General features: G+C 43.0%; 1 protein-coding gene across 3 annotated transcripts in view; it reads right to left on the reverse strand.

Moving 5' to 3' along the window:
* Positions 1-10,049, reverse strand: part of CRPPA (CDP-L-ribitol pyrophosphorylase A) — a 56,636-nt gene extending 46,587 nt beyond the window's left edge. For 2 of the 3 annotated variants that reach the window (XR_013832207.1, XM_079947922.1), the window contains exons 1-2: positions 8,563-10,049; positions 387-666 (exon numbers count right to left, since the gene is read on the reverse strand). Coding sequence is in view for 2 of the 3 variants with exons in the window: in XM_079947922.1 (XP_079804048.1) it covers positions 387-666; positions 8,563-8,930 (648 nt within the window). In the remaining variant the exon portion in view is untranslated. The remainder of the gene's footprint in view (positions 1-386; positions 667-8,562) is intronic. The other variant, XM_079947921.1, reaches the window with a different exon arrangement.
* Between the last annotated feature and the right edge of the window lie 2,033 nt (positions 10,050-12,082).

The raw sequence follows: 12,082 nt of genomic DNA on the forward strand, positions 1-12,082 counted from the left end.
ATAACCAGATCACTGTAGTCCATGCATTGGTAAACTCAAGGTTGGGTTACTGTAATGTGCTCTTTGCCCTTTAGCCTAGTCTGGAAGCTCCAGCTGGCACAGAAGGCAGGAGCTAGGCTGCTGGTGAGGTCAGATGGTAAAAGCATGTGACATCTCTCCTAGAAAATCTATACTTGCTGTCTCTATCCTACCTATCCTATCCTACCACGCCAGGTTCAGGATACTGAAAACCCTTAAAACCTGGGTCCAGGATACCTTATGAAGTGCCTGAGCCCTTATATCGCAGTCTGATCACTGAGATCATCCAAACTCAGAGCACTGTTAGTTGTCTCTGTGTTACCACCTACTATCTCAGCATTAGAGTTCTGTGATTTTACAGTACTTACCCCATGCTCTTTGGCAGCCATAACTACTTTAAAAAGTATGTCCTCCTCAACAAATGGTCTCACAGCATCATGGATTATTACTACTTCTGGTTTCTGAAGTGGTGAACTGAGAAGGTGGCTCCCTGCAAATTTTTTCAATCCATTGAAGATCGATCTATGACGAGTCATTCCACCTTCGGCTACTGTTGTTCGTTTGTGACCATATTTTTTTATAATAGACTTCATTACTTCAACGTTCTCCGGAGACACCACCACAACAATATCAGATATCCAGCTGATTCTATAAGGCATTGAATAAAATTATTTAATGCACATGTCTAAATATTTGAGTATTTTTTTTTCTAAATATGTAAAAAAAAATGGTAAAAGTATATTTCAGAGTTTCTTTAATTTTACTTGTTGGCCATTTAGGAACACTAGCAAAAAAAGCAAGACACAATTCACCTGTTCAGAACAATAGTGAACTATGTTTTACCCAACAGAAACTTCTACATTAGATCATCGAATCATAAATCTTCTCATTTACTCAACTAAATAACCAACTTTGTGACCAGAATTTACTCACAACTGCAATCTATTTGTTAAGACACAAAATATTCTTAGACATATACTATTTACTAGAGGCATAAGAAGATTCTCTCCTATTATGACTGGGGTATAATAGGGTATGGCCTTAGGGAAACCTGTAGTGAATTTGCCAACTATGACCCCATCTGCACTATACATTTAAAGCAGTATCATACCACTTTAAATAATTAAATCCTTGAACAATTCAATCAACGGTATCTCTGAAAAAATTTACACATCACTGGGGCAGATAGGTGAACTAATGTCCGTGTACTGGAAGAAACAAAGATCACCAGTGTCAAAGCAATGATTCTTCAACATCAACTTAGTTGGACTGGTCATGTTGTTCAGATGCCTGATTACTGTCTTCGTAAGCAGCTACTCTATTCCCAACTTAAGAATGGAAAGTGTAATGCTGGTGGTCAACAAAAGAGGTTTAAAGACTCTCTCAAGGCAAATCTAATAAAAAAATATAGTACAGTGGTACCTCGGGTTACATACGCTTCAGGTTACAAACGCTTCAGGTTACAGACTCCGCTAAGCCAAAAATAGTACCTCGGGTTAAGAACTTTGCTTCAGGAAGAGAACAGAAATCGTGCTCCAGTGGCGCAGCAGCAGCAGCAGCAGCAGGAGGCCCCATTAGCTAAAGTGGTGCTTCAGATTAAGAACGGACCTCCAGAATGAATTAAGTACTTAACCCGAGGTACCACTGTATTGTTTAAACACCAACAACTGGGAAACACTGGCCTGTGAGTGTTCAATTGGAGAACAGCCTTTACCAAAGCTGTTGTGGACCTTGAAGATGCACGAACTCAGGGTGATAAGGAGAAATGAGCTAAGAGGAAGGCACATTTGGCAAACCCTCACCATGATCAACTCCCACCCAGAAAACTATGTCCCCACTGTGGAAGGACGTGTGGATCCAGAATTGGCCTCCACAGTCACTGTTTTCATGGAAGACAATCTTACACGGCTATGAGTGATCACCAAAGAAGAATGAGATATCACTTTATATAGCCATAGCTTTCCCCCCAACAATTCTGGGAACTTAATGTTTGCTACGGGTACTAAGAGGTGTTAAAGGTAAAGGGACCCCTGATCATTAGGTCCAGTCATGGCTGACTCTAGGGTTGCGCTGCTCATCTTGCTTTATTGGCCGAGGGAGCCGGCGTACAGCTTCCGGGTCATGTGGCCAGCAAGACTAAGCCGCTTCTGGCGAACCAGAGCAGCGCACGGAAACGCCGTTTACCTTCCCACCAGAGCAGTACCTATTTATCTACTTGCACTTTGACGTGCTTTCAAACTGCTAGGGTGGCAGGAGCAGGGACTGAGCAACGGGAGCTCACCCTGTCACAGGGATTCGAACCGCTGACCTTCTGATCAGCAAGTCCTAGGCTCTGTGGTTTAACCCACAGCGCCAACCATGTTAGGAGACCCCTATTTCCCTCACACAGCAACAGCTCCCAGGGTGATTTAACAATTAATCCTTCTTCCCAGTGAGTTTGCCGTACTGGAAAGTGTTTTCATTCACAGAACCCATTTTCAGCAGAAATCTCCTGCCAGTGCCATAACCCATGCTGTTCCAGATGGTACCCAACCCTCAGAAACATATTTTTAGGAAGCCTTAGGTGGGTAACGGGGATTGGTGAAAACTGGGACCGTGCATGAGCTGAAGTACTTTTCACCAAGGTAAAACCACCACTGGATAGAGCTGAACTTCTAAGTAGATGTTATTTCTACCAAAATGCAAGCTCAAAAATTACACTAAAAGAGAATATTTATAAAAAAATAGTTAGTTTTCCTTTAAAATGTATCAAAACATTTGCATGTTTTCAGAATGCATTCTATTTTGAAACAGAAGCTAAATTGAATGTTTTATATTAAGGAGTATATTAAGCTCTGGAAAGCAGGTCAAAAGGCAGAATATAGCACAAACAATATTTTTATTTTTTAACCCAATACAGTACTACTCTGTGCTCGCTTCACTTATGAAATAGACGGAAGAATACAGTGTGTGGTGCTCATGAAAGAATTCATGAACTAGTTTTATCAAGACGATGAAGCAGATAACTTCATTCAAAGAAGCAAAAAGTAATAGATGGAATCAATTTCTGTCTTTTAGCAGACTTCATCAAGACGTAGATCCAAATATATCACAAAGCTAATCATGGGTCATAACTCCTTGAAAAGAAAAAAAGATTCTGGAACATAATGGAACTTGCAACTTTGTGCTGAAATGTTTTCCAGATGTCCCTTATTTTAGAAGACGCCAGCTCTCAGAAAGGGTACATCACTTGGTACCCTTTCAGGGGTGATGGGATATTTGATCTTTCCAGCTAAAGACACCTTTTTAAATTTGACCAAGGACTAGATGATGCCTGTTTGGGGCAATATGCCATCAAAGAGCTATTGAAAAGGGAAGAAAGTCTGCAATTAGAATATACTGGAAAGCAAGGAAGCCACAAATGATTGGAGTGGGGGGTCTTTTCATATGTTTTCTAAGAAGGGTACTAGCTGCTGATGAGTCCCAGAGATTGAGGCAGGAGCCAATTAAATTGTTAGCATGACACTGTATAAAGTGCTGCCAAAGCTCAAAGCAAGACACAGTAATCCTCTGGCATCTGTAAAGAATGAAAGCAACCCACCCAGGATGGGGTCAGGGAAGGCTTCTTGGAAAGACCCAATACAGATGGAAAGAGAGAAGGGACATGCAGGGTGGCACAAGTAGGGGGCTAAGACAGCTAAGAATGAATGAGCATAAGTTGGGGTGCCAAAACAATGCTCATTCATATGCATTAATTAGAGATAATGGAATATTAGTCAGTGTTAACCACACACACTAGTTTTTCCACCACTACCACCACAGGGTTTTGTTGGAGAGAATGGTGATAAATCTATTCCTCAGGCTCCATTGGCATGTAATAGGGAACACTTGCAGGGGTTCATCACAGTCAGTTTAAACCAATATGTTGATTTTGTGTGGGTGACAGCATCGCTCCGTTCCCAACCATTCTTCAAATATCCAAGTCATTTTCCTTTCTGCACATTTGCACATGGCAAAAAGGTCACTGACCAAATCATTCTTCACAATCAAACACAGGGTAGTGGTGTGCAAAATTACAATTTATGCACCTGCCAGTGATCAAGATGAGTATCCTTCCAAGATTGTTATTTCTATTTCAGAATATCCCCGTAATTAGAGGTATAACATGCTTTAAAAACTGGCAAAAAAATTTAGCTAAATTTATATGGCAAGGGAAAAGGGCCAGAATTAAGTTTAAACTCCTTACGGATTTAAGAGAAAGAGGGGGCTTCGCAGTTCCGAACATAAGGCTTTATTATGAGGCAGTCTGTCTTTGTTGGATAAAGGACTGGGCCACTCTAAAGAACACAGATTTATTAGACCTGGAGGGCTTTAACAATAGGTTTGGCTGGCATGCCTATTTATGGCAGGAGAAAGGAAAGGTCCACAGAGGCTTCTCTAACCATATTATTAGAGGTTTGTTACTCGAAGTCTGGAATAGAAATAAGAACCTGATTGAAAAAGGCACGCCCTGGTGGCTCTCACCAATTGACATTATAAGAATAAAAAAACTAAATTTGACAGGTGAAAGATGGACATATGAAGACCTCCTAGTTAAAACAGAAGGAGGGTGGAAAGTTAGACCGTATGAAGAGGTGAAGGATAAGTTAAACGGTTGGATGCAATTCCACCAAATCAACGCTCTGTGGCAAGAACACAAAAAATTAGGGATGAGTGAAAAAAAGTCGAAATACCAGGTGGAAATTTTAGAAAGCAACACTAAACTTCTTTCCAAAATGTATAAACAACTGCTGGACTGGGAAACTAAAGATGAAAAAGTGAAAGGAGTGATGGTTAAATGGGACAGAGACCTTGGTTATAATCTGGAATATGACAGATGGCTGAAACTTTGGATGAAGGGTATGAAGTTCACTGCTTGTGCCGCTCTCCGAGAAAATTTGGAAAAAATGATGTATCGCTGGTACATCACCCCGGCAAAACTGGGGAAGATGTACAAAATCGGAGACAACACCTGCTGGAGATGTAAAACCAAGGTAGGAAACTTCTTCCATATGTGGTGGACCTGTGATGTGGTGAAAAGATTCTGGGGATAAATCTATGAGGAGTTAAAGAAAATATTGAAATATAATTTCCCTAAAAAACCAGAGGCGTTCCTCTTAGGTATGATTGGAGAGGAGATTAAAAGTGAGGACCAAACATTTTTCCAGTATGCCACGGTGGCGGCTAGGATCTTATTAGCGCAAAACTGGAAAACTCCCAACACCCCCTCGGTCAGAGAATGGCAAATGAGACTGTTTCAATATATAGAGCTAGCGAGACTGACACAAAGAATTAGGCATCAAAATAACGCAAAATTAAAAAACGAATGGAATAAATATTTAAGCTATATTGAAGTCAATCTGGGAACTACTAATGTCACAATAGACGGTATTTAACACCTGCGATGTACGGGACTAGTAAAATTGTAACTGCAGTAAGATTATAAGTTTTTTCTAATCTAAACCGAGTTGGACGGAGGTCTAGTGTATGTAAATTTGTTTGTTGTATGGCGAAACATGGTAACGCTGATTCTGTTCTTTTTTCTGTTTTCTTTTTTTTCTTTTTTCCTTTGTGATTCTTCTCTCTTCCTTTTTATTGAATCTGGTTTTTTTCTTTTCTCTTTTTTATTTGGTATTCGTCTGTTAAAGTGCGTGTTGATGTTTCCTTTTTTCTGTTTAATGTATTTTGTAAAAGTTTAATAAACAATAAAATTTTTAAAAAAAACAATTTATGCACCTGCCAAACTATTAAGACAACACATTCAGTCTATGAGGAACAACAAAAGCTAAGGGCAAGCCACAAAAGGTGGTAGGCAACATAAATGGGACACAACTGGGACAGAAAGAATGTTATTAAAAATGAACATGAGAAGGCAAGATTGAATTCAACAGATGGGGTAGTAAGCATGCACTGCGTTGTTTCAAAACACAATAAACTTAACCTAAGTCAATGTTATTTCAGGCTCAGTCCTGGAATCTATTTTCAGCATGCATGGCCTCAGTCACATATAAACCAGTTCCTTTCCAACAGACTCTCATGCAGAATGTTCAACCTTTTCAGACTCAGAAGCTCCATTAGCCCATACATGCAGTACAGCACTGATCCTTAATTTACCTCCATATGCAAGTAATGCTGTAATGCCACTGGGCTGATCCACCTTAGGTCAGGATACAATCCAGCTTTGAGTCCTGACCAGCTAGTGAAAGACTATTGCCCTAGTGGGGCTAAGAACCCTGGACTGGATTATGCAGATAAAGAGAAAAGCTATACAAAACAGGGGTAGGCTTGATTCTCAATGGAATACTCTAGAGTCTAGAGTACAGGCGTCCCCTCACTTATGCAGGGGTTATGATCCTTCACCCACAAGCGTAAATAAAATTGCATAAAGTGCAGAGCACCCTCTAAAAAGTCTCTAAACGTCTATTTTTTCTGCTCTCCAGTTCCCTCTCCAACCCAGACCAAAATATCTATAGTAGAAGCTCTGGGACCAGCTGGAGGTTGGAGGACACACAGGAAAGTGGCAGCGGTGGCTGCTGCTGTGCTACCCCACATGTCAGCTATTAGGTAAACAAAACCCCACTGTGCCACAGGTCTCTTTGGGGCTTCCTCCGCCCTCTTCAGGTTCTGGGGAGGGTCTCCTTGTAAGCTGCGAGGACTCTCCAGCTCTCTCCCACCACTTCCTGGTAAAGTATGATTTTATTTATTTATTTCCCAGCACCGTGCAAGCAGAACACAGGTAAGTGGGGAGATGCTTGTAAGTAATCAGGGCCATGGAACAGATTTAATGCCAATCACAATAATGTATCCAAGTGATACCTTCCTATTTTATATATTCACCCATGGCAGTCCAAATTTTATGGTATCCATAATTGAAAGCAGTCCAGACTAAAGTACTGCCCCATGACTGTATGGCTCCGTTTGCACCAACTGGGTATAGGCTTTGACATCAGCATTTCTGACAGTTCGGAAAAATGACAGTTGGAGGAGCTGGAGCAATAAAGGCCTGCCATGAATAGCTGGGAAATACAGGATGGGGACGGTAGCTATTCCAAAATATTAACTGTGGAGTTAAAGAGTACAACAGCATGGAGTCTATTCTTTGTGGGCTCTGACAGTGTCTCTCTAACTTTTCAGGCAGGCCTCTTTTTCCAGCCATACCAGGACTTGACAGGGAGAAGGACTTGTGACCCAGTGAATGCAAAATATGTGATCTACCAAAGAGTTATGGCCCCGTTCATCACATTATTTACATGCTTACAATTACTGATGTAGGGGTTTCAGTGCCATATTTTCCCCACATAATTTTTTCCATTTCATAATTTCATTAGTAACAGTAAATAGATGTCAACTACAACTACAAGTAAATATTAGGCAATGCCACTAGCTTCATTTACTAAACACAGTTATGCTAAATTAGATTACTCCCTAGGACATCATAAAAATTTCCAGTGTAAATTACCCTAATTCCAATTCAATTTTTTTAATTAAAAAAAAAACCACATCACTTGCAATGATTTTTCTTTTCTTCCCATCAAACCTACAACTTTAGGATTTGGAATTACCTAGAATATGAAATGACCTGGGATATAGACAGCTACATACTGTACTCAAGATCATTTACAGACCAAACCTGTGAATACTTTGAAAAAGCCTACTCATTTCAAGCAGCTTAGGTGTACCCAGCTGCATAGGATCAAATTCCAGAGCTGCAGTTCAAAATACAGTAAGAGCTTCCCTGAAGTTAGTGGGACCTCCAAGTCAACATGTACTCCTTAGAAAAAAGGTGGGGTGTAAGTGTAAGATAAATAAGTACAACACATGTTTAAGCTTCCATTAGTGATCATGAGCACTCAGAACTGCAAATACTTTTTACTAGCTGAGGCTCCATAGGACAAGGGATCCAAGCAGGTGGGGCTTGTGAGCTGAGCCAACTTCTTGCCTTTGAACATCTCCCTCATCTTAGCAATAAAGCCGTGGAATCAAGGCTGCAAAACTCCTAGTGTTTAATCAGAATAAACACCCCTGTATTCAGCAGGTAAGTAAGCACGACTCTGAAAGCGAATTCTCGTGAAATCAATAGGTCTTTTCACGTGTGCAGATAATACAGAGCTGAATTTGATTTTCTGACTCCCCTTCCTTTTAAAATATTTATAAGGAGGTAAAATTGTAAGCTTCCAGGCAGAGCTGCGTCGTGTTCAAAATCTCAGATGCGTGAAGTGCTGTTGCCATGACTATGACCCGCATTTTTGGCAAAAACCCTTATTGTGACCGACCCCAACGTTGCCCAAATGCGATATTTGGGGGGGGGGGTTCCCTCATACACCCACACTGCTTGCTTTGTATTTTACACATTGACAATTATTATTTCTCTCAGAAGGCGGGGGGGCGGGTGAAGTAAGCGCGCCATTCCTGTCAGCCCTGGAGAGCGTGTGCGCATGCGTGGGTGAAGGGGAAAAGCCGTTGGCCGCGCTAAGTCAGGCTGGCGTGAGGGAAGAGGAGGCGGCGGCGGCGGCGGCGGCTATTTACCTTTCCATGGCTCGCACCGTGTAACTAACAAGCGGCCTCCCCAGCAGAGCGCAGAACTGCTTCGGAGTGCAGCCGCCCAGGCGCTCCCCGCTTCCTCCGGCGGGGAGCACCGCCGCCACAGACACCGGCGGGCGTCGCTCCCGAGGCGCCTCCGAGCCCTTGCCGCCGCAACTGCCCTCCCTGAGATCAGTCACCGGCAGCTCCATGGTGGAAATCCGAATTGTGGCTCCTTTTCTCCCCTCCCCACCACCCCGGAAGAAAAGGTTGTTGCGCGCGCGCCAGGGACGGAGAAGGGGCTTGTCTCGAGCAGCCGCAGCCGCCCGCCTCACTTTTGACCCCCAAGCCTGGCTGTGAGTCGCAAAAACCATCGGGCGCGCTATGCCGGCTGCCTGGATAGCTCGCCCCCGTTGAATTGATCTCTTGCCTCACATATTCTCAACAAGCCACCATCCTTTTACTTGTTGATCCTCTCCCGCCCCCGGCATTTTTTAAGTTTTTATTAAATTTACTTTTTTAAGTGGGTTTGGCTGGCCCTTTAAATTGCCCCTCTTAGAAACGAGGGGGGGAGGGCGACGCTTGCGTTCTTTCTGCGCATGCGCCTTTCCATTTTTTTAAAAAAGGGCTGGGATTCAAAGCGGAAGCCACGTGGCTGCCGTCGGTGTCACACTGCCTTCAGTTTAATGCCTGCGACGTTGTGGCTAGACATGGTTATCTTGTAGACTGTCTACGTTAAGGATGTTGCCCTAGTTTTTTTACTACAGTTCGATGCATATGTAATGTTTCAGCACAGAGACCAGTTACTTGCTTTGTGTCACTCTGAAATTCAGTAGCCTGGGTTGCAGGACAGGACAAGGCTAGCTATGGCGTGCGAGGAGTGCTCTAGCTACTTTGCTGCTCCCTGCCGTTTGTGCTGCCTCCTCGCATGCACTGTCCACATGGGTAGAGAATGTGATGCCCTTCAGATATTGCTGGACTCCAGCTCCCTTCAGTTCCAGCCAGAATGACCAGTGATTAGGGAAGAGGGGAGTTGGAGTCCAGCAACTTCCGGAAGTCACCATGGCCCATGGGTGTAGCTGAGTAGGCAGCAGACCCCCATCAATTAAATAAAAATACTTAACTAACTGACCAATAAGGCCTGCCCCCCCCCCAAAAAAAAATCCTGACTATGCCCATGCCATGGATCATGACAACTCCAGGGTTAGCATGTTGATTGAAATGACCATCACAGGTGAGCTCTTCTTACTAACCACGAGCTGTAGCCAAGATCTCTAATGGTTTTAGCTTTATAATGCTGTCTTGGGATCAGTGCAAATTGTTGCTAAGTGGCACCAACAGGGTTGGGTACTAGATCACAGACACCAGTCCCCAAGATAAATGCTGCAGAGTTAACCCAAATTAAATCAGTGGAACTTAATTCAGAGTTAACTTGTAGTAAGTAGTTGTGTTAATTTATTCTGGAACAGCCCAAAGGAATTATAGAATAATACCATCATTAGGGGGGCGCAGGTGGCGCTGTGGGTTAAAGCCTCAGCGCCTAGGGCTTGCCGATCGAAAGGTCGGTGGTTCGAATCCCTGCGGCGGGGTGTGCTCCCGCTGCTCGGTCCCAGCGCCTGCCAACCTAGCAGTTCGAAAGCACCTCCGGGTAGATAAATAGGGACCGCTTACCAGCGGGAAGGTAAACGGCGTTTCCGTGTGCGGCTCTGGCTCGCCAGATGCAGCTTTGTCACGCTGGCCACGTGACCCGGAAGTGTCTCCGGACAGCGCTGGCCCCTGGCCTCTTAAGTGAGATGGGCGCACAACCCCAGAGTCTGTCAAGACTGGCCCGTACGGGCAGGGGTACCTTTACCTTTACCTTTACCATCCTTAGAGGTAAATAAAACACCACTACGTAGTAAGGTGGTTCTGGGAACTTCAAAAGCTTGTTCACTGTATTGTGATATTTTTAGTTGACCCTAATGACATTAGTAGAGTGTTTGACTAGCAACAGGGAGACATTGCTGAGTTCAAATGTCAACCCAGCCATAAAGTTTACTGGGTGACAATGGACAACCTACTGTTTTTTCAGCCTAAAGTAACTCAGAGGTTTGTGAAAGTAAAATGAAGCAGGGGAGAATCTTTAGCTCCTTGGATGAGATATGGGAAATAAACATAATAAATAAATTGGCATTTATAAAAAGCTTACCCAAGTTCAGCATTAGAAATTCTCCAGGCGCATTTTGTACCTGGCTACTGGCCACTTGCACCCAAGAGAAGATGCCTGGATAGCTCCTGATGTCTCTACCATGCTGAGGTGCATGCCTGGGGATCCTTGGATCTTGACTATTTTCAGACACTAGCAACACATCCTGTAGAACTCTATCCATTATATTTTCTCTGCACAAGCAGAATGAATTTCGTCTGGTCCAAAAATGGCAACTAGGCATTCTGTTTTGGCGACTGTAACCTTGGTTTAAGGAGCCATTTAGCGCCTAACATCTGAAGCAGGAGAACTGATAACACTCCAAGAGGCAGAGCTACTTATGTAGGTACTGGAGCACATAGGGTTACCATTAATTCTGCCAAAAGATCACAGTGTTCGGATGTCAATGTAAACCATTGCTAGGAAGCCTGGACTACCTTACTGGACTACATCTTTGACTATTGGCCAGGCTGACTGGGGCTGATGGGAGTAAATCTTGCAAATTCTGGATGCTCCCCACCCCTGAAGTAAACTCTTGTTTCTGACTTTTATTCATCTGAATGACACTTCCAGACTGACATTTAGGGAAGTGGGATAGAGCTAACTATACCTCTTTGTTTTCCATTAAAATGCTCTTGACATATGTAAATAGTCCTTGTGCCCTACAATGAATGGCAGCTGTCTTTAAATATTTCAGTACAATTGCTTATTCACTGTATGCCCAACAATATAAGCTACTGTTGATTTTTTTTGAAAGGCCAAGGCAAAATTATAGCTTTGAGAGAGTTCCTGGTTGTCTGCTAAAAGGTGCTCATTGTGTACTGAGATGGAAGTTAAATGCTTCCTTTTCCCAAGTTGCTTATCCAACCAATTGGTGACTGCAAACACTTCTATATATCAGTTGGACCTTTCTTTTTTAAAAGAGCTACTAAAGAAGGTATTTCTTAACCCACAACAATAGCTGCCATTCTATGCACACATATAACACATTGTGGAGATTAGTATCCCTTCCTTAAGAGATAGCATGCTGGACATGCATTTGTTTACTTGACAACACAATCCTATGCATGTCTATTCAGATGTTAGTCTCATTAAGTTCACTGAGGTTTCATCCTAGATAAGTGCTTGTAGGGTTGCAACCTGAAATACTTAGTGACCTGGACAGAATCTAGCAAAAATCAGCCATGACTAAATTCCACTGAAAGCAATAGAATAGGATTTAGTTATGGTTAAAAGTGGGACCTGAAACAAAATGCCATTGTATGTCTTCTCACTTTGGGACCTTACCTGTTGTGCTATACAGCGCCGAAGGGCTGCCAGCTGACCCCAAACCTGAGCGTT

This window comes from Podarcis cretensis, assembly GCF_951804945.1.
Source record: "Podarcis cretensis genome assembly, chromosome: 12".
NCBI classification, from domain to species: domain Eukaryota; kingdom Metazoa; phylum Chordata; class Lepidosauria; order Squamata; family Lacertidae; genus Podarcis; species Podarcis cretensis.